The 24,515-nt window shown below is 40.0% G+C and overlaps 1 protein-coding gene across 2 annotated transcripts in view; it reads right to left on the reverse strand.

The window, feature by feature from the left end:
* LOC126183802 (ubiquitin-conjugating enzyme E2-17 kDa) overlaps positions 1 to 24,515 on the reverse strand; it is a 93,367-nt gene that overhangs the window by 23,839 nt on the left and 45,013 nt on the right. For both annotated transcript variants that reach the window (XM_049926043.1, XM_049926044.1), the window contains exon 3: positions 16,757 to 16,961. In XM_049926043.1, coding sequence (XP_049782000.1) covers positions 16,757 to 16,961 — 205 coding nt within the window. The remainder of the gene's footprint in view (positions 1 to 16,756; positions 16,962 to 24,515) is intronic.

Consider the following 24,515-nt stretch of genomic DNA (forward strand, 5'->3'; position numbering starts at 1 on the left):
ACAGAGATAAACTGTCAGTGGAACATTACTTATCACATGACGACTGCCTACCACCCACAAACTAACAGGGTTACTGAATGCCTTAATAAGACCTTGGCCGACATGCTATCAATGTTCATCAATGTTGACCAGAGCAACTGGGATGAGGTGCTACCTTTCGTGACGTTTGCCTACAACACTACCGAACAAGACGCCGCAGGTTTTACGCCATTTTTCCTGGTGCATGGGAGTGAGGCGACTATGACAATTGACACTGTTTCTGTTACATCCTGATGATGTGGACGACGACGACTACATCAGCCAGGTGTGAACCAGAGCTGAGGAAGCGTGGCAGTTAGCTGAAGGTATGACGCAAGCCACCGCCCTGTTGTCTACCAGCCTGGTGACCTCGTCTGGATGTTCACTCCTGTTCAGAAGGCTGGCCTCTCTGAGAAGCTCCTCAGGCACTACTTTGGACCTTATAAGGTTGTAAGACAGTTATCTGATGTTACTTATGAAGTTGAAGATTTCGACCCCGACACAAGATGACGAAAGATCAGAGATACGGTCCACGTCCTTCGAATGAAGCCCTTTAAGGATCCTGCAACCCAGGGTAAATTTGAAGTTCCAGTGACAGGCAACAACTGGAAAGGTGATGAAGAGCGTAGCGGCAAAAGAAGTACCAGGGATGGACGTATCAACTGAGGTTGCAGCTACAATCTCAGCAGGGCATGGGAACCAGTATTGAGTCCAATTAAAAAGATGCTCGGCAAAGGAAACAAACAGGTGACTAGGTGGACGAGGCAATTACACCAACACCACCACATATGCCGACAACAGTGTCTCACTGATCACTGACACGCAGACACGGACCACGGAGAGAACGTCTCGCAAGGGGAGGGGATTTAAGACGGCCACCCGCACTCAGGAGCTCAGTTCGTCAACGTACCTGACGATGGCGACATGTCTGATCACCGAAATATTGTGCCCGTTTGACACTATGGGCCGGCAGTACACCCGTGGACTGTTCGAGCATGGAGTATGCAGGACCAATGACTCATTCCCAGACTAGGATGACATAACACCAAGATGCTGTTCTCTTAAGGAGGGAGCAATGTCACAGAAGAAGCTGAGTAGCACTATGGTTTAGTGGTTATGATACTAAACTGTTACATGGAGGGTCACGAGTTCAAAACTTACCTGGACTGCACAATTTTAATTTCTATATTCAGTTCGAGTACATTCCAGAAGCATCCACAAAAGTCAAGAATCATTGTACTGGAATGTTCTGTAGCTGTATATATACTGTATGTGTTCGGGCCGTAGGCAGTTCGCTCTGCACTCTTGTACATGCAAGTGCTGTATAAACCTTTGTTAAGTGAAGTTAGTGTTCTTCATTCATCTAATTACACTTTCTTCCATAATATGCAGACCAATCTTTTTCACCCATCTAATAGTTCTTTGCAGAGCTGAATAACAAAGTGTTTGATGGACTGAGTAACACTAGACATACCATTAATTTAGATTCAAAAAACAAGCTCACTAGACAAAATACAAGTCATCCCCTTGAAAAAGCAGCCTGATTGCTTGGAAGGCTGTATATGGTGCAGAACTGGTGTCAGGAAGTTATGTGACTTCCACTGCTGATGTAAGTGATGGCAGTAATTCATCATGCAAGCATGCATGTGCCAGTTGGTTGTATGGAATCAGCACTGTAAGATGGATCCTTGTGGAAACACGACAGAATGGCAGAAATGAGTTAACATGTCTAGCTGTGAGTGAAGTTTCCCTGATTTATTGGTTTATCCACTCACATTGTTCAACATGTCTACAAGGAATCATGTACCACTCACAGCCATGTAACACAACATTGGGAAAGCTATCATAAGAAGTTCCTAACTGACAGGGATTGGAAACAAGTGCCATGCCTTGGCAATGAGAATCAGTTTCCAACCCAACTACTTACAGCTGTCATCAGATGCAGGTCTATCTAAATGAGTTTCCAAGCAAACATTGTCAATGGAACTGCATGCAATGGACATTTGGAGTCCAAAACTTCACAAAAGGCATGTCTTCACAAGGCCAAACAACAGAGAAACTAGAGAGTAGATGACTGAAGATATGTAATTTAGTCTAATGAGTCAATTTTTTTGCATCTTTTCAAATAAGAATAGAAGGCCTCAAGATCACAAACAACTCTATGTAGCATTTAACCCACAGCATGTGGAGGGTGTAGTTCATGACAGTGGTGGTTCTGTACTGTTTTGGGGGAGTTTCTCGTATCACAATTTTGGCCCATCTTATTCAAGTTATTGCAAACATGAACTAGGAAATTTATTTCAACATTCTTGATGACATTTTCTACATCTTCATGAGAAGTGTGCTATGAACATTCCAGTCTTCCAAGATGATAACAGTAGTGCTGCACACATACATTTCTGACCTGAGGAACACTGACACCCTTTTGCATTTTGACTGGCCCGTCAAATCGCCCAATCTTAATCCCATAGAAAGGTGTGGTACTATCTGGAACAGTGGGTGAAATTTAGCAATCAACATCCCCGCAATTAGGTAGCTCTACAAAATCCAATCATCAATGAGTGGCTTCTGCTGGATATCATACATAAAGAAAAATGTGGACTGTCTTTTTCACTAAGCTGCTGCCACTACCAAAGCTAAAGGTGGTGTTCCATGCATTTAGCTCGATATCTCTTCAAAGTAATCAATATTTTGTCCATTGTACTTATTAGGTGTGAAGTAAACTTTACCATCTTGGTTACGAACTTCAACAGTCTCAGAACGGTGAATATTAAAATGGCAAATACTACCATTTTGTCTCTCCATCTGCAAGCAACTACAGAGAAACCTTCTTTTACACTTTATAAGGGATGAAAGTGGTGTAAGCTGTGAGAAAATGTAAATGGAGGGAAATTACTTTTTAAGCACATATATAAGTTGTACATTTCATGAACAATGGGTAGTTCAGACTTTTTGACAAAACATCTAGAATTCTAGTTTGATTCAATTTCTTCGAGAGAAAATTTGTATATCTGGTTTTCTAGTTCATAAATACATTCAAAAGTTTTGATATCAACATGAAAAGTTTAATAAAAAGTCCAGAAGTTATTACAAGACCTGGACATATTTTCCATACATGTGTATGAAAGCAAACTGTAGTGATGTTGGCTGATTACATAAGGTAACAGACCCAATAAGATAATTACATTCTTTAATCTTCGAGTGGACGCTCAGTACCCCACTGCAGAATTTCTAGTGCTGTAGTGTAAAACAGACTCCTGCAATGTGGCAGTTCCTCAGAGCCCTCAGTATTGCACTGATTCGTAAGGAAAATGGTAGTGGAGCACTCCGTACCCTGCACCCTCGCTCGTGTTGTAATTATTCCTTTCTCACAATTTTGAATGTGTGTGCCATTTTCAGTTTATCTAAGCAAAAGACTGAACTGTGGCAGTACCTTTTCACAACAGTAATCATTACAAGGATCAAAAAATAGGCAAGTAATTTCTCTTCCCTTTGTTATGTATTTCTATCATGAATACCTTCATTCAGGTGCTGATTAACGCTTTTGAAACAAAAGCACATTACTATCACTGCAACATGTAAGTATTTAACTGATTCCTACAGAAATAATAACTTATCACAGAAGGTGGGGTACTGAACACTCCACGTACCTACTCATGCAAAATGTCGGCATGCCTGCTCAAAGATTAAACATCATCACAAAGTTAAATGTATGTAGACGCAAGGCGGTGTAACAAAATATGATTCTGTATGACATAACATAAAGCAGAATGTGCAGTTAAATTCTAGCTGTACTTACAGGTCCCATCCTAACCAACACCATGGAAATCAGAAAGTATTTTGAAAGGGGCAAAAGTCTGACAGTTTTGACTGTATTTAAATTGTTTGGGCTTTGCTGTTAGCTCCCTGCCTAACCATATCTTCAAAAGTCACTACATATTCCAAAAACCTGAATACCACACTGCACTTATTATGTCTCCCTGCAAATCAAAGGTAATGCATTTAATTTTTTATGACCTAATATGCCACCAACTCCAACATATGAGGGTGGTTTGAAAAGTTCTCAGAATCACCACGAGAGGTCAGCGCTAGCGCAACGAATTGTCCACGTGATATTCATTGGACTGTTGCCTGCAAACATGTGTCAAGTCAGTGCTCTTGGAAGAGAGCTGGGGTGGTGACGTGGCTCTGTTGTTATTCCCGCGAAGTGATTTGGGAAGATGGGGTGGTGTGTGTGTGTGTGTGTGTGTGGGGGGGGGGGGGAGAGAAAATCGAGATTCGAGCAGTGATTAAGTACTTTGTAAAGAAAGGTATGAAAGCAAAGGACCATTCACAATGATTTCCAGAACACACTGGCGGACTCTGCTCCTTCATATTCAAATGTTGCCAAGTGGACAAATGAATTTAAATTTGGTAGGGAGAGTTTAGATGATCTGCGCAATGGTCGGCCAAGATGTGTCACTACTCCAGAAATCATTGCAAAAGTGCACAAAATGGTCATGGAGGTTTGCCGATTGAAAGTGCCTGAAATTGGTCACGCTTTGCCAGATGTCATCTGCAAGGGTATATTTTAACTGAATAATGAGATATGAAAAAATTGTTTACAAGATGGGTGCCGCGACTCGCGACATGTGCTCGCACACATGCCATCACCACACAAAAATTACACAAACTAAGGTATGAACTGTTGCCACACCTGCCTTATTCACCTGATATGGCTCTGTCAGACTTCCACCTCCTCCCAAAACTGAAATTTTTTCTAGGTGGGCAAAGATTCACTTCAAACAAAGAATTGCTAGCTGGAGTTGACAACTATTTTGCAGGCCTGGAGGAAACTCATTTTCGAGATGGGAGCAAGGCACTGGAACATTGTTGGATCAAGTTTATTAATCTACAAGGAGACTAGATTGATAAATAAAAGAAGACTCAATGATGCAAGTGCTTTTTTTTTTCTATTCCATTCCGAGAACTTTTCAAACCACCCTCGTAGTGCAATGTTTTTTGCAAGAGGCACCACATCTGTGACAGTTCTAAGGTAGTTCGTATTTTATCTGGAAGAGCTCTTGTTTACAGTTGCCAACATTCCTTCCATTCAGAATAATATCAAAGTTTTAGCCCAACCGAACACTTCCTTCAATAACGCAACTATGAACAACACCGCACACAGTATAGTTATTATTAGGTTGGCAGTGTTCGGAGACTACGCACTAGCAGCACAAACACTCCGAACTTTTAAAATCTTCTGTCTATTCAGAAATAAAAAGACGGGCTCAAAAAAGATTACTGCATAATGTTTCTCAACACAACAATTGAAAGCCAAAGCATTTCCAGCATCATCATATCTCAGTTACTTTTTTTTCCATTGTTTCATCAACTATAAAGAAACTATAATTATGATAACGCAAAGTGGGCCTGAATTAACATTCAGGACATACAGAATTTGATGGTACAGGCATAAAATGTCTTAAACAGTGGGAAAACTAATTCTGAGACCATGTCAGAGTTACAGATTCATAAAAACTGTTCGTTCACAGCACAGACCCTTTATCGAAGTAGGCTTCCACTAAGTGTAAAACAACTCAAGATGCATGACTCATCACTACCTTTTCCTTTGTCTTACCAAAGCATATTTATATTTTGAGAACCACACTATTGCACTCAGAGTTCATAAATTTTCACACTGTACTTGTGTTTCTTGTTTCGCAGTACAGCCTGCAAAACAAGGGACTATATCTCAAGACCCTTGATTCCTCTATACAGAGCTTCTAGTCTGGAAAATAATTATATCACTCATGATACTATTTAAATGGTCCACAACTAGTCTTATTTTGTGAAGTCATCTGTGGATTACAATGAGCTGTCTGTCATGACACTGCCAGTGTGTTACAGTGTAAAAAGGACTTTTACTACAGCATATGTATCCCTCCAACTGGTGAGCCAGGTTGATCTACTGCCACTTTTCTGCTTCTTGGCTTTCATATATATTTATTTGTTCAATCAATAACATAAGGAACTCTTCCGGAGGACGGGGGGAGGGGCTATCAATAAGTGCACTGCACCAAAAATTTTGCAAGTGTAGTTTCAAACTTGCCTTCCCATTGAACACAAATACCAATGCATCTTGAAGAATTTCACTTCCCCTGGTATTTGTGGCACCTGCTATTTGACTAACCTAATCATCCTCTTCATTGCATTCACTACCATCTGTGTCTTAGTCCTCACTACAATGCTTACTTTAAGATGGTTCTTAGACACATCTGAGCATTCAATCATAAGATCACCCCATTCCGATTCATTCATGTTGCACCCCATTCCGATTCATTCATGCTAGCTTTGTTTTCACATCAGCTTCTGATTATTACTACACGAATTTAGAAGGAAAACTGACCATAGGTAATGACAAACATCCGTGAACCACTTAGAGCGAATACTGGAATAGCTACTTATACAATTATTAGGAAGACATGAACTGTGTGTCAAATATGCAAGCTCGGGACTGTTTGTTGACACTGACTTATCTTGTTCTTGGCATCTGAGCAGAACTTTTTACTCTGTACACCAATGACAAAAAACTCACATCTCATCTTACCACATTTTTTCCCTTTTCTTTTCAGATCTTGATGATGGAGACCAATTACAAAACAGATAACAAATCAAACTGGATGAACCATTTAGCATGGGTTCTGGGAGCAGTGTTTTCATTTTGACTGATGCAGTCAACTTTTTAAAGTTTGAAGACAATATTATAAAAGTAGGTAAGTTTACACTCCCAGTTATTACAAATAATGGCCAAAAGACATGGGAGAAACATATCAATAAAATTTGTTCCAAAGTCAGTGCATTTCTCTACCACAATAGTCGAGTACTCGGCATTGCCTGAATATGTATTTATTCTGGTCTTCTATTAGTCCACTTCTTCCAGGCCCCCAATCTCTGTCCACCTCCTCCTACCCCTCTCTCTATCCATCCATCTGCTCCCCATCTCTCTGTTCATCTTTTCCCCTCTCACACTGTTCATCTCCTCCCCTTTCCTTTCTGTATACATCTCCTCCTCTCCCCTCTCTCTCTGTAAATCTCTTCCCCTTCCCTTTCTCTGTCTACTTCCTCCTCCCCCTGTTCATCTCCTCCTCCCTATCTCCCTGCCTGTCTCTTTCTCCTCTTCTCCCCTCTCTCTGTCCATTTTCACCTCTCCTTACTCTGTCCTCCTCCTATCTGTGCCTATCTTCTCCTTCCCCCTAACTGTCTGCCCACCTTTTCATCCTCCCTTCTCTTTCCACATTATCACACTCACCCTAACAGGGGGCTGGTGATTCTTGCTCCTAAGGTATTTCTTTCCAGACTGCAACATGTGTACCTAATTTGATTGAAATCGTTCCAGAGGTTTAGGATGAGCTTTTTACTCACACCTCTGAAACATTTGGTGTATGCGCATGGAAGCACACATATTTAACATATTTCACTTGTATTTGTACACATATTTCATCTGTATCTCCAGTGAATTTCTCCCTGCAGTTTCATTTTCACACAGCTTCATGTTTATGACGTATCTCCTGAAGTATGTGCGTCATACATAAAATCGCTAAGCAGGTCTAAGGCTTCCATTCAGTCCCTTGTTCTCCTGTCTGGTGTGGCAGTAGAAGATAGCAAAATGAAAGACAAAGTTTTAAATTTCACATTCATGAAATTGTTCATGCAGGAGAACCATACAAACATACCATCATTTGACAATCAGGCAGACTCCCCTATGGACGACACAAAAATTAGCATACCAGCTGTAGAGAAGTTAACTTAAAGATTTGAAAACAAATAAATCACCAGGTCCAGATGCAGTCCTGGTTCAATTTTACAGAGTACTCTATGGAATTCGTACCTTATCTAGCTCGCATTTATTGTGACTCTCCCACCCAGCACAAAGTCCCAAGTGACTGGAAAAAAGCGCAGATGACTAGTATATAAGAAAGGTAAAATAACAGACCCGTAAAATTACAGACCAATATCTTTGACTTCTGTTTGTTGCAGAATCCTTTAACACATTCTCAGTTCGAATATAATAAACTTTCTTAAGGCTAAACAGCTTACGTCCACATATCAGCATGGTTTCAGAAAGCATTGCTCGTGCGAAACTCTGCTTGTCCTTTTTTCACATGATATATGGACAACTATGGGTGAAGGGCAACAGGTAGATTCCATATTTCTAGACTTCCAGAATGCACTTGACATGCTGACCCAATGTAGGCTGTTAACGAAGGTACAAGCATATGGAATAAGTTCACTGATATGCGAGTGGCTCGAAACTTCTTAAATAATAGAATCCAGTATGTTGTCCTCGACAGCGGGTGTTCAGGAGAGACAAGAGTATCATCAGGAGTGCACAAGGGAAGTGTGATAGGGCCGCTCTTGTTCTCTATATACATAAATGATTTGGTGGACAGGTTGGGCAGCAGTCTGTGGTTATTTGCTGATGATGCCATGGTGTACGGTAAGGTGCTGAAGTTGAGTGATTGTAGGAAGATACAAGATGACTTAGACAAAATTTGTAGTTGGTGTGATGAATGGCAGCTAGCCCTAAATGTGGAAAAATGCAAGTTAATGTGGATGAATAGGAAGAACAAACCTGTAATGTTCAGATATAGTATTACTAGTGTCCAGCTTGACACAGTCGACTCATACGGAGGCATACAGACAGTCATCTTTCCCTCACTATTTGCAAGTGGAACAAGAGGAGAAATGACAAGTAGTGGTACAAGGTACCCTCTGCCACACACCTTATGGTGGCCTGCAGAGTATCGATGTAGATGTACAATGATCATGACTTTGAAGGACATTCAGTGTTATATGTGCCTACTGTCTGCAAAATGTGTTCTGAATAGAGTTAGCAGTAACAAAGTAATAAATTGAAATGTCCTGCATTCAATGTTTATGACGTCGTTTCTTCCAAACTAAGAGTGGTATAATGGTGCAATTTTTTTTAGTACATTCAGCAGTATGCATGAGTACTGTCTGAAAAACATGTCACAAATACAGATAATAGTAAAGAAACAATAAATTTAAAAGTGACAGTTTACTGCATGAACAGCGAAAATGTAGTAAGTGACAAACTTTTTCCTTCATTCATTTTGTGTGCATTGTCACAGAGAAAAACTTTTGTAAAGGTTTGAAATTATGTGTAAAGTTTGTTGCAAGTCTCTAAGTGTCCTCCTCCTCTAATACTGGATGACTAAAATATGGATAGTCTTGTGTTGTGGGCTACATTGCTTTTTTCACTCCCACTTCCTTCCCTTTGTTAGTTGGGTGGTTCTCATTCCCACACTGATTCTTTCCAGAAAGTAAATGATTGGTTGAAATCAGTCCAGTGATTTAGGAGGAGATGTGGAACATACGTACACACATTTTTATGATTGGCATGGATTATGGCCTAATTCATTGATATTTATCACACATCATACTATGAGAAAATTACATATATAAAATTATATACATATTACATATATAAAAAGGTGTGTGAAGATATGGAAAAAGACTGTCACATGCAGTTTAAATTTTTTCCAGAGGCATTTCCACAGAAATTAATTTGAAAACTTAAATTTATTGCCTGTGCCTTCATTAGATGTCTATGAAACAATTGTTTAGTTTTAAAAAAGGCCAAAGATTTGTTACACACAGTTACAGTACATGAAATAGGTGGTGAATACCACTATGGAAAAACTGAAAAGATCCCATAACATAGGTGCTTTATATAAAAATACACAGTACACAAAAAACTACATTATAAATAAAAATTATTGCACTGTAGCATATATGTATAGCATAAAAGAATATTCAGAAACAAGTAATTTGGAAAGAACATACCACAAGTAAGAAAAATTTAGAGTAGCCTGGGGTGTTTTGCAGACAAAAATTTAACTTATGCTATAATTATGAAAATTTTGGTCTCTCTAACATTTCCTTTCTGTGATAACCTCGCATGACTAACCAATATTTGGAGAAATTTTCACTATTGTCTCAAGATACTAAATAAAAAATGAAAAGGTATTTGGAAATTCCCCACTAAATGGGGAAAACTCAGATGTGGTTATTATCAAACAGCTGCTTCCTAAATTATTTAAAGGACTGTTATGAGTATCAACTGGGGCAATTGCAAGACAAAATGTATACTGGCTGAATAATCTATCTACATCTACATTTATACTCCACAAGCCACCCAACGGTGTGTGGCAGAGGGCACTTTACGTGCCACTGTCATTACCTCCCTTTTCTGTTCCAGTCGCGTATGGTTCGCGGGAAGAACGACTGTCTGAAAGCCTCTGTGCATGCTCGAATCTCTCTAATTTTACATTCGTGATCTCCTCGGGAGGTATAAGTAGGGGGAAGCAATATATTCGATACCTCATCCAGAAACGCACCCTCTCGAAACCTGGCAAGCAAGCTACACCGCGATGCAGAGCGCCTCTCTTGCAGGGTCTGCCACTTGAGTTTGCTAAACATCTCCGTAACGCTATCACGGTTACCAAATAACCCTGTGACGAAATGCGCCGCTCTTCTTTGGATCTTCTCTATCTCCTCCGTCAACCCGATCTGGTATGGATCCCACACTGATGAGCAATACTCAAGTATAGGTCGAACGAGTGTTTTGTAAGCCATCTCCTTTGTTGATGGACTACATTTTCTAAGGACTCTCCCAATGAATCTCAACCTGGTACCCGCCTTACCAACAATTAATTTTATATGATCATTCCACTTCAAATCATTCCACACGCATACTCCCAGATATTTTACAGAAGTAATTGCTACCAGTGTTTGTTCCGCTATCATATAATCATACACATTTGTCTATGTTAAGGGTCAGTTGCCACTCCCTGCATCAAATGCCTATCCGCCGCAGATCTTCCTGCATTTCGCTACAATTTTCTAATGCTGCAACTTCTCTGTATACTACACCATCATCCACGAAAAGCCGCATGAAACTTCCGACACTATCTACTAGGTCATTTATATATATTGTGAAAAGCAATGGTCCCATAACACTCCCCTGTGGCACGCCAGAGGCTACTTTAACGTCTGTAGACGTCTCTCCATTGAGAACAACATGCTGTGTTCTGTTTGCTAAAAACTCTTCAATCCAGCCACACAGCTGGTTTGATATTCCGTAGGCTCTTACTTTGTTTATGAGGCGACAGTGCGGAACTGTATCGAACGCCTTCCAGAAGTCAAGGAAAATACCATCTACCTGGGAGCCTGTATCTAATATTTTCTGGGTCTCATGAACAAATAAAGCGAGTTGGGTCTCTCACGATCGCTGTTTCCGGAATCCATGTTGATTCCTACAGAGTAGATTCTGGGTTTCCAGAAACGACATGATACTCGAGCAAAAAACATGTTCTAAAATTCTACAACAGAGAGACGTCAGAGATATAGGCCTATAGTTTTGCGCATCTGCTCGACGACCCTTCTTGAAGACTGGGACTACCTGTGCTCTTTTCCAATCATTTGGAACCTTCCATTCCTCTAGAGACTTGCGGTACACGGCTGTTAGAAGGGGGGCAAGTTCTTTCGCGTACTCTGTGTAGAATCGAATTGGTATCCCATCAGGTCCAGTGGACTTTCCTCTGTTGAGTGATTCCAGTTGCTTTTCTATTACTTGGACACTTATTTCGATGTCAGCCATGTTTTCGTTTGTGCGAGGATTTAGAGAAGGAACTGCAGTGCGGTCTTCCTCTGTGAAACAGCTTTGGAAAAAGTATTTCAGCAGATGGGTGCACCTTGTACCCTTCATGGCATCCGGAAGGACCCTTTCCACATCTGGAATGACTCCCCCCGGTCTGCACACGGAGTGCACATTGGTTTTCTTCCCCTCTCTTGCTGCCATATCCCTAAGGGGCCACATTACGCACCTGGCGTTGGAGCTCCCAACTACCAGTAAGCCCACTCTCTGCGACTGCCCGCATCTTGCAGACTGAGGGGCAACCTCTGGAACAGGACAAGCAGCCATGTCTGGCCGAAGATCACTATCAGCCTGAGACAGAGCCTGAAACTGGTTCGTCACACAAACTGGAGAGGCCTTCCGTTCAGCCCTCCAGAATGTCTTTCGCCCCCTGCCACACCTCGAGACGACCTCCCACTCTACCACAGGTGAGGGATCAGCCTCAATGTGGGCAGTATCCTGGGCAGCCACAGTCTTAGTCCGATCAGGGGATGCGTGGGACGAGCTGGCCATTCCCAACAAATCCCCATTCGGACCCCCACAGTGATGCCCATTGGCAACAGCCTCAAGCTGTGTGACCAAAGCCAACACTGCCTGAAGCTGGGAGCGAAGGGATGCCAACTCAGCCTGCATCTGAACACAGCAGTTGCAGTCCCTATCCATGCTAAAAACTGTTGTGCAAAGAACGTCGGAACTAATCTACAGAGAGCACAAACAAATCGACACAAAATTTAAACGGTTATTGAAATACAAGATTGCCTAGTAAATGCAGTAATGCTGCCACTTGTGCACTGCTGACACACTGCTTGGCGGCAGAAGGAGACTACGCGATTTTACACTATTTAGGTACTAAAACGCGATGCTACAACTCTCAAATACTATAATACGCCCGAAATTTATGATTTAAACAATGCAAGTACCAAAAACACGCAAAGAAATTAAGAATTAAACTATGTAACAAATAAGTGAGCTAGGAGTATATAACTTTCTGCTGGCAGCTGCTTATCCAACGGCGGCAGGGAGCACACAATAGTTATGAAAAAATGAGCATCAAAAACCATAAACCTATAAAACTGAAATAGTATTTCAGAACCAGAATTTAATGTTTGTAAATTTTAAAAAGCTCTATGTGCCACTTTTTCACATTACCATAGCTTTGATTTTTATCAGCAATGGCTTTAATATTAAAGGGGTCAATCGTAATGTTCGCTCAAACTTTTTTCGTATTAGTTTTGATCTGGCACACACTTTGTGGTTAATCTTTCTTACTGAGCTGCATAAGCTCTTCTTCCTCTAGGCTCAGTTACATGTTACTATCTGAAGTATCTGCAAGAACCAACTCTCCATCTTCAGAAGATGAAATAGAAAAGTCTCTTTCAAATAACTGTTTTGACTTCTTTGTAACAGCTTTGGTTGTCTCCTCGGGCTTTTTTGCTTTATCAGGTAGCTTTTATTTTCTGAGCATACCCATCTGAAGTAATCACTACTGCAGTTACATCAACATGACTTCTTTTGTCGTCAGGCTGTGGAGAGTCTGATGATACTTTCTCAAGGAGCAGTTCTTTGAAACTTAACTTTTTGGGACTGTTCCTTCGGCTTCTTCATGGAAGAGTCAGACTGATGATTCGATACAACAGTATGCGCAACAGCAGGCATGCGTTTTGTAGAAGGCCCAGATTCTACTGTAGCAGGTCCTTCTCCAACAGAATAATTGTCTTCTGAAATATATGTGTGTGTGTGTGTGTGTGTGTGTGTGTGTGTGTGTGTGTGTGTGTGTTGGGGGGGGGGGGGGTGAGGGGGGGAGGAGGAGGAGGAGGAGGAGGAGGAGGAGGAGGAGACAGAAATTCTGAACAACAATTCAGCCTTTATCTCCATCCATATCTGCAGATGATGCAGAAGCTACATTCAAATCATGACCTTTCTTCTAGCTCGATGAAGGGTTTGTGTTTCTTCAATGTCAAACCATGGCTTTTCTTACAGTTTTGGAACCAGTCTTCTGCTGATCTATTATTGGTAAAAGGACTATGAATACTGCACTCAGTCAATACATTTTACAGTGTCTTTCACTTCCCATTTGTTGATACAAATCCCCATTTGGTCATACATTTTGGTGAGCTTGCTAGTTCCACTTCATCTACAGGAATAACGGGCTTACTTCCAGCTGTGCCATTGCTTATTCTTTGAGATGAGAAAATCACAAATCCTCCTTCAGTCCACATTTTCTGTCAGCACTTCTGGTGCTTACACTGGGATTTTCATTCACTTCAGTAGTCACTCTTAGTAGCTGGTCCTCTGGGTAGGATTTACCTTTCTTGCTGTATGTTTGAGGCATTTTCTACAACTGATGCTTTTTGCTTGAAATAAATCAAATTTACCTTGTAGAAGCACTCAATATGGCATATGAAAATTACCCCAAAACATATGAACACACTTCACACTGCAAAAAATTTAACTATTGTTGATGCACTGCAAAAATCAAAAGTTAAATTTGAAAATAATGAAATGAAAACTTGAATACTATTTTTTTTGCAAAATATTCTATCTAAACCAATGCTGCTGCAAACATAATAGGTAAATAATTCAAAGTACATACTGCTGCATGAGAAAGACTGCTCAGACAGAAAAGTTATTTGGCAAAAATTTATTTTTCTGTGGGAGTGATGAAGTTGTCTGTTAATTACCTCAAATTTACCTGTCTGAAAATTCCATCAGGCTACTCTAACAAAGCACATATGCAAACTGTAACAGCCATCTTTTATGTATGAATGTTTCAGCTAATGTTTTTCTCCTTCTTTCAGTGGTGTGTGTGTGTGTGTGTGTGTGTGTGTGTGTGTGTGTGTGTGTGTGTGTTAGCATAGAACAGATGAGGAGGCTGATGATATATCTTTCCAGACCTGATATACTATAATCTATTAGTTCAGCATCCAGTGCCTTGCAATATAAATTTTATCTAACCATTTTTGGTTACTCTTCCACTTAATTTGTATTTCCATCACACACTGGCATTTAATATGCACTGAAGTCATTTCCATGTATTTTTTAAATTTAACTGTTATTTCTAACCATTCTCTCTCATTTCCCACTGATTTTGACCCACTAATTTTGCTACCTGCATTCAGCTCTCATCTGTCCAAAATGAAATCATTTTATTTTCACCTCTACTATATTGGTACTACTTATGTACACAAAGTACAGAAAGTTTTACGTTTCCTGCTTGTGTTTTTCACAGTATATTACACGAAGGCTGGTGCAACTGTATCTCACCCAAGGTAGCAATTTTCTGTGTATTATCACCTGACAAAATGGGTTGCATTACTCATGTCCTACTTTCAATCAACAACCTTTCCCATTTCAAGTCACTCCAACTATAAGCTTCACAACACATTCAAATATTCCAACCATTGTCTCAGTTTGAAACTTCCTAGTATATTAAAACTGTGTGCCAGACTGGGACCTTTGCTTTTGCAAGCAAGTGCTATACAGATTGAGGCATTCAAGCATGACTCTTGAGATACCTTTCTCCTGCATACTTTTGGGACTAGCACTTTTGGAGGAAATGATACTGCAGAGAAATGGCTCAGCCACAGGTTATGTGATTGTTTCAGAATAAGAGTTTCACTGTGCACTGAAATGGAACTTCCTGGCAGATTAGAACTATGAGAGACACTGGGAGTGGAACTTCCTGGGTAGCCAGAACTTCTGTGAAATTTGGAAAGGTAGGAGGAGGACAGGCAGAAGTAAAAGCTGTGGTGGCATGTTCTAAGTCATGCTTGGATAGCTCAGTCAGCAGAGCACTCACCACAAAAGGCAAAGGTCTCACCTTCAAGACCTGGTCCGGCAGAAAGTTTCAAACTGCCAAAAAATATCAACCAGTGCAGACTCTACTGCAGAGTGAAAGTTCATTCTGAAACCACCTTAATTCAATACAATTCCCACTTCTTTACCCACTTTTTTCCTTTTTCTATTGTCTTATTCTTATATCCAATATTTTGCAACTTCTGCAACTTTAAACTTAGTAATCCTTGTCTCATTGTTTTAGTGTTTACACCACCTCCTTCCTAGTATCTTTTTATTAACAATTCAATTTTTACAATATTCTGGGTTATTATGCCATGATCAAATGAATTTATTGGAGAAACCCAGTATTTCGTTCATATCTATGGAGAAAAACTTCAAGGGTGGTTGTAGCTTCTATGAAGATCCAATTCACAACTTAACTCCTATTAGAATTACTCTTGCATTTAATAATCTCTAGTGTCTCTCCGTATAGCCTATATTAGTACTCGCACATGGCTACCAGGACCTGAAGCTTATCAAATCGAATCTGATGGTCTCCTGGCTGCAAAGCATATCCTGCAACAGCAGATCTGTTTCTCCCCTTCCAAATTTGCTTTCTTTTCTTGTAGTCATTATTCCACTGTTCTTTTTGTAGTATACACTTACACATCCCCACAACTCCATGGATTCTTTCTTCTACTCACTCTCTTCACCAATTTTCATAATCTTAAAAGGTCTTTTGCAACAAGCACACAGTTCCACTTTTCATTGGCTTCCAAATATTGTCATTATTATCAAATAACTTCCTCACACTCATAAAATTATAGATTCCTCTTTTTCTGGACGAGCATTTGTTCTAGTCTTAATATCTCATCTTGTCTTTACTTTCATATTTTCATTTATTTCAGTCCTCCTTTTTTAAAAAGCAAATAAAAACACTATGCGCCTTTTCCTTACTCTCTTCAAAATAGCTTCCACATCGCTTCTTTATTCCTGCTTCCCCTATTGTGGTTACATTTACTCAATCAACATATACGAGGTAGGCTAATCAAAAGATACTTTGGTATTTTTACTCTTCCCCTAGCTTCCACCTTATTTATTTCCCTTTACCCAGTATATTCTATATTACCTAACAAGAATTTAGTTTTGTGATGGTTAATAATTTTCTGCCATTTGCTTTAGTTCCCTTCCTTCATTTACTTGAGTTTGAAGGCAACAAGAGAAGTTTCAGACAATTTTAGAAACGTAGAAATAACTTACCTGGATGGAAGTAAGTATGGCTGAAACGTCATATGTGGGACTCCAACGATTCTGGAGTATGTCCAAACATATGCCACCATCTGCATACACATTCGGATGAAACATTTTGGACACAAATTTTACTGTTGGCGGTTTATTGGGATATTCTTCAGTAAATTCTATAGTTAACTTAAATGTGCCATCTTCAAACGGTGTGTCGTGTGGCCTGAAAAAGATTTTTGGGTTGTAAACAACAATTATTCAACAAATTACAGAGTTACTCTTGGCTGCCAAATGGTTCAAAACTTGTAAGCTAGTAATGAATAAGACCAGTATTTGAGAATGAGAGCTCTTAGTCACTTGCAACAAACTTTACACATAATTTCAAATCTTTACGAAAATTTTTCTCGCTACCGGCATTCTTCATGTCCTGTGCCACAGATAACAGAAAATTTTGCCATATTGTTCATTAACTTTTCTTCATCAGAGTCTCAAAATCTCATGAACTCACTGATGAAGATAGTATGTTTTGCCATTGGAAGCAGTCCTGTCACTATGCAATACAGCAGAACTACTGGTTCTGAGTGGAGAGCAGTCTATTGCCAGATGAGGTGTACGGCAGCAGGTGATGCTGCCGCCACATTCCGCACGCCTCACACTGGAAACAATGGGAACCAGTGGTGCTGTCTGTGGATGGTCAGTGCAGTCTGCAGTCTTGTTTGGAATCACATTTATTCTGGCAGATATGGACTTACAGTGTGAGTGGCTTTTCGATTGTGAGGTGCTGTTGGTAACATAGGGTGTATACACAGACAAGGAAAAAAAATTCCCACATTTCCCGGTTAAGAAAGCACTTTTTCCCCATGTGAAAATACATTTCTTCCAAGGTTAAAAATACACTTCTTCCTTAATAAGTTACAGTATACTTTCCCTTCAAGCTGCAAAAATATCAATCCTTTGAATGGTAAATTTTTTATACACAAGCGTAGAACTTCCCGGCACTTCAGAGAATGAATAACATCGGGGAAAAGAAGACAAAGTTTTCGAAAGATCTTTGATGTGCAGCCACATTAACGTTGCATATTTTTGTATTCACATTATGAAAGTTTAGAATCGAATTTCACCAAACACAGCACATCAGTTTCCAAAGCACTGAAATCAAGAATGAAATGCACATCTGTAAGCCAATCACAGCTCATGTCATCTGATCTCGCCAGCCAATGGCAGCAGGTATTCAGAGCATAGGACACATGATGTAGTCAGCTAATAGCAACATCACTTAAGTAGCATGAACACACAAATATGGAAAGTTAATGGTTTTAATTAATGTACACAGTGTAGCTACAAGAAAAGCTAAGCTTTCACATATAATATTGGTGCTTTTGCATGTGTTACTCTTTCAGATACATCACACAAATGTGCCAGTAAAATTTTATATGACATTAATATCTGGTCTTCTGGGCTCGAAATTCCTGTAAGTGGCTGGTCCTCAATGTGTTAAGTTTTAAATGAGAGTCAGGCATAAAATAATTCACCTTGTGTAAAAGGAAATTTACTTTGACAGTAATGCTTTTCAAAGCACCATTCACAATATTTTCCCAAGACCTGTTAGAAATAGGTTCACATTTCAGCAGTTGCCAGAGTGTGCCAGAAAAAAAGGCATTACTGCGCGTGGGCAGCTACGATGACGTAGAAAGCCTGTATGTTCATATATACAAGGTTGAGAAAAACTGTGTCACAAAATTTTAACCCTGTATAGCTGATGCCAGTAGGAACCAAAATTACTACATTGTATAGGTCAACAATTCACAATTTTTAAACTACAGAAACTTGGCGCCACGCACTTTGGTTGGCTGAGGGATTGCCCTGTTGCCGGATGCTCTGGACAACACATGACTGGGAATGCTTTGCCTGCCGGAGATCACAATGCATCCAAGGCGGACCAGACGCTCTTGGTAGCGCGCCGGCCTTCCACTCTGGGGGCAAATCTGCCGTGGTCCTGACACATCCATTGTAGTTTCATGATAAGATGTACCGGGAACAAACTCATCAACAGCTGTTAGTTCGTGTACAGGAAGTCTTTTACAAATTGTGTCAACCCTGGAAAGATACTTTTTTTTAGCTTGGACATTGTTTACTTAAAGCAGGTACTCAAACTGGCACCCTCTAGCATGACAAGCTTGGTAATGTCGAACAGTGTTTTGCCGAACACTCAAAGATTCTTGACAGAGCCCTGATGTGATTGGTGGCATCTAGAATGCAATCCATTAATTCCTCTTCGTTTCTAGGTGGTTCACATCTGGGTAGGTGAACTAGAACCTTGAAGAATCCCCACAGGAGAAAGTCCGGTGGCGTGAGCTCTGGTGATTGCGGTTACGATGTCCTACAAGCACCTCTGCTAATCGGCCAATTACCCGGCCACCTAAGAGTTCATTTAAATATCCACACACAGCACGATTGTTATGTGCAGGTGCTCCATCATGCTGCAACCTCATACACAGCCATTTGTCCAGGGGAACAACTTCCAGCAGGCTGGGTAGAGTTTCTTGCAAAAAGTGAAGGTAATTTGCCCTGATAAGTCAAGGAGGTAGATGGACCAGCCCAGTCAGGTCACCCACAATGCCTGCCCAAGTGTTGAGCGAAAATCATGCCTGGTGTCCGTGGACATACATGATGTGAGGATTTATGATTTACCCTTGCCCAGTAATGAACGTTTCGAGTGTTGAAAAGGCCATCCCGATGTAAGGTGCGCTCGTCGATAAACAACACAATGGTGGGGAAGTCGGAATCTCGGGCAACACATTGCAGAAACCACTGGCAAAACTCTAGCCTGTGTTCATAGTCCGCCACAGGATTTATGTCTTTGACAGGGTGGAAACTAAATGGATTCTGGCTGTCATTCCTCAAAACCTCCCAGACTAACTGACGAGTGACCCCTATGTCATGCCCAACCGCTCAAGTACTTGTAGGTGCTTCCTCGAAGCGCTTGAGAACAGTCCCCTCAAATGCATCATCCCGTCGTGTTCGATGTCTTCCAGCATCACCACGATATCCCACTAACGAGCCTGTTTTGCCAAGTCGCCAGTGAATTGCTGTTAACATTTGCAGGTGTGGGTGGCGTCTTGCTGGGTACCATTCCTCATACAACCATCGAGCTTCATGCGCATTACCATCAGCTAGTTAAAAAAAGAGTATCTTGTTGTTTTTCAAATGAATACTGTGCCGCCACGCTTACTGTATGACTAAATCCAGGTGACGTGTGTGCTCCAAAGCAAAGCTTGTGTGGGAATGCCTCTGACAAGAGGCGGAGACAAACAGCAAGACCTATCTGACACGTGTGCATATCACGGTGGGGCAGTGATGGGGCGAGGGACGTTTGTATGTGTGAACCAACAACCATAGTGCTGCACTTCAACAAATGAATGGCAACAGGGCAATCCCACGGTCAATCTGAGTGCATGGCACCAAGTTTCTGTGGTTTAAAAATGGTGTGTTGCCGACCTACACAACATCAGTAATTTTGGTTCCTACTGGCATCAGCTATCCAAGGTTAAAATTTCGTGACAATTTTTACATGATGTCATAAAAGAAATAGAACATCAGAGGATACTGGAGCATCAGAATTTTGTAAACCATACTAAAATGCATGACTCAGCTTAAAATGCACAATCTTATGTCCAGATTCACAATGAAGTAGGCTCAACTTGACATTAAGCTTTTCAGTGTGGTTTTTGGGATGCAAATTTTCTAGGTGTACCAGTACTGTATTGTCTCATGTTTGGTTCTTTATTATGGCATAGTGCAAGAAGAGCCAGAAGATTAAAATGTGCACTCTAAATTCAGTGAGCAGTTGAAATTACGCAATAGTGTGGAATGAAACACTTTGTTTCTAATAAATTGACTGCCTCTGTGGAAAAGATTAATAAAATCCACATTTATTTAGCAAACCGGCAAAAATAACTTCATTGTTCTGCAAGGCGATTAATGCTTGACTGCCAAAAACATGGAAATAAAACAAAATCAGGAAACTGAAACTAATAACATATTTTGAATGTATTTTAATTCACTTGACAGCACCCGCCCACAAAAATCCATTTTGTTTTCATTTGACGTGAGAAGTGTAAATGAAGAGGAAGCAGCAAAATCACTGTATGTGAACATGGCTTACGTGGAAACTAACCCCCTCCCCACTAAAACCCCAGATTGCTCTGTGCATGTGCGAATCTAGCAGCTTCGGTCCACCAGAAAATTTTTTCCAGATAGCATCTGGCTGCTTGTTACTACTGCTGATACAGCTAACAGCCACACTTCAAGTAGCCAGAAGCAGGAAAACGTACTACCCATATGCACCTCAACTGTGCATTCGCATGAGCCCGCTGGCAACTGCTTAAATGAACTTAACGTAAACAGTTGTGGCATCACCCTCATCAGCAGCAATTTAATGATATTAAGTATTCCATAGTCTTCGTCCTAAAGCCTTTGAAAAATTTTGTTTTTTATCAGTTCTTCAAATCAAAATTACAAAAATTTAACTGATGGCTAAAACAACCAAAAATTCCCAGAATTATAAAACATTCTCGGGTTTCTTCCGGTTTCCTCCCAGATGAAAAGATTCCTGGATTTTTCTCGAACTTCCCAGTTGTCCCGGAATGCATACACCCTGTAACAGTTCTGGTGATGGACAATGAGAAGCAAATACAACGAATTATGAGCTAGATCTGAGCAGCTAATGACACTACTCATTCGTAATTTTTCTCTGCTTTGTAAATTAAGTTAACTAGTATTTTGTTTCACTCGCAACAGTTTAAACTGAGCTATCAGGTATTCAACATTTGGTTCTGAAGTTCTAGCAGGAGCCATATTTATAGAATTTTTTTTTTTTTTTTTACTCCAGGTCCACCTAATAAAGAAACATTTTTGGATTTACATAAAAAAATACAGTTGTTGCATATTTGGTAGACCTGAAATCCAGTATGTTTTGGGCTATCACATCCCATTTCAACCAACATCTCATAAAAACAGGGAGGAGTGGGGAGGGGGGCATGAACAGCAGCACCCGGTCAAATATTCATGGCAATCAAGATTGTAAGATTGACCGATTCTCACTGGCTACTGTTTACTATCACCCAACTGACTATGAACAATGAACTGCCAACAGTAGCACGCAACTGAAGAGCCACAGACACCATAATTGCACTTTACATTTAATTCTTAATTTTGTGTAGACTTTAGGATCTCCTGCGTGACAGTAGGTAGTGAGATTAACTGGTACAGATTGGTATGTTTTGTGGATGTGTACTGCTGCTCTACCCTCCTCATTCATATCACCCTTCTTGTGGCTGATGTAGCTTTTAAACACATTGTTGTCTGTATGTAATTTGTCAGTTGTATACATAGGCACATGGTTCCATCCTGTATCAGAATCTTCAATACTTCCATATATATCCTTAGATCATTCACATTCTATCGCAGTACACAAGCCATTTATCTGAAGAAATTTTCTTTCACCATTTCTTCTTCTTCTTCTTCTTCTTCTTCTTCTTCTTCTTCATGTTGGACACATCATCAGCATCTGTATGCAATTCTATTTCAGAGAAATCTTTGTTGGTTAATACTGACCACCTCCTATTTAATGGTCTTGTACTAGGTTCATTTGGACTTTGCTTTTGGGCATGGATTTTGCCTTTTCTTGTTGTGACACAGGCTATTTGGATAAAGTTGAACTGGTTTGTGTAAACAGCTTTGTGGTTCAGAGTTTTCTCCTTAGTTTGGTAGTTACCTTAGCTGGAACTGGATTAGAAGCAGCTGTAAGCTTAGTAACATGGGTATTATCACACGTACATGCCTTTGTGCCAATATCTACTGCTTATGTTTACATGGCACTACGACTTTTATAACAGTTTTTCTCTGTGTGGCAGCAATGGGAAGTTGCAGGGTTTATATTCTTTTTTGTCTCAATATATGTAATTCTCCGAGTTACATCAATTTCTTGAATTTTCTTTTCTTCTGAAAACATTGGGCAATTCCTACTCCAAGCAAGGTGATCACCTGAGCAATTATACAGAAGTCTGCTGTTGAGCATGATGGTCCTGCTTTGTGGACATCTTTCCCACATTTGCCATTATACCCTACTGTGGTGTGACCAAATATGTATCATTTATAGCACAGCATTAGAATAGGTACATAGGGGCTTATCCTCAATCAAACAAATCCAGCCTTAATGTGCTCCGGAAGGACAGGGGAAATGAAAGTTAAGTTTTTTGTCAGAATTTAATATTGTTAATATTGCAAAACCTGGACAAAGCATTTGGGGATGGACATCTTCCGTCTCTTTAAGCACAACATGCCAAAATAGTGGGGAGAGCTTCACTCCAACCAACAATAAACACCCCATTGGTGGAGACATTGGGAGACAGTTTTAAAAGACAAACCTTTTACATTCTTGATAAATGTATAAACATACATAAAATTAAACACTAAAGACAAAAATACAGAAAGTATTATTATGCTACATTCTACATGAGTGTTAAAAGTACTTAAGAAAATGAGCACCTCAGAACCAACTACTAGAAGAGTATCCTGGGACTGAGGAATGGTGGAAACACAAACAGGAAGCTGCCATTTGTCAGAATGCACAGAGAAGCTGAGAGAGTGACACAGTAAAGAGGCAGGCTCGGCAGTGCATGTGTATACGGAGATGGAAGAACTGAGCTGGCATGGTGTCATCACTGTGACACCTGCAGTGACCAATCCAGACAATGTATTTGGAAATTTCATTTAGCTGAGTTACAAATAATTAATACTCATTCTGGATGGGAGGTGGTTGTGCCTAAAGGTGTTTGTACCGAAGTCAAAGGCGCATGGATATCACTCACATAACAATGTGGGAACCTTCCACAACTTCACAGTTGAAATTGTAGTCATTCAGCATGGGAGATAATTTAACAGCTGCTAATAGTGATGCATGAAAAGGTTTGTGGTTTAATAGAAGTAAGCTTCACAGATTGCTGAATACATTCACATTTCATAAAAATAAATAAAAATTATCAGTGGATTTCCTTTAGAACTGTTCTGATGTTATAACGAATTACTTGACATTGAGAAGAGTTATATTAGGATTTCAGCTGCCCTTTATGTGATGAGAATGGTATAAGAACATATTACTTGTGAGAGAATACAAACTACGATACGTGACAAGCACTGCTGACTTAATTCACTACATTTAAATGTCTTTTCTTGTGCTGCAAGAAAGTAGCTCTGTCATGATAAATGTCCACTACATATCACCTGCCTTGTTTGACAGACTAATTCTGCCATAGCAAAAATCTGAAATATTTGTCAAAACAAAACTTAAAAATGGTAGTTCACATTTAATAAATGTAAGAGCTTATTTAATGTGTAGAGAGAATGTGCAGTTTTAGAGGATTTTGATTATCAGTATATATACCAATACATGTATTGTGTTCATTAGTTGCATCAGTCTGCAGTAAATTCATGACTGCAACTGGGAATGTTTAACCATAGTACATAGAGAGAAAACATTTAGTAACTGTTGTTAATCAATAAACCAAGATTAATTGAGCAATATTACTCCAATATGGTGCCCAGGTGATGGGACATGTGTGTACTGGGCTGTGATAGGCAGATAGAAATAGTCAATGGCAAGTAAACCCACACTTCTTTAAAGAATCAAACTCACATGGAGATAAAACAACTTAAAGCATCTTATTAATTTACAAATTAGTTAATGTGTTAAATACTTGACTTTAAGCACATAAGT

The sequence above is a fragment of the Schistocerca cancellata genome, chromosome 4 (genome assembly GCF_023864275.1).
Source record: "Schistocerca cancellata isolate TAMUIC-IGC-003103 chromosome 4, iqSchCanc2.1, whole genome shotgun sequence".
In the NCBI taxonomy this organism is placed as follows: domain Eukaryota; kingdom Metazoa; phylum Arthropoda; class Insecta; order Orthoptera; family Acrididae; genus Schistocerca; species Schistocerca cancellata.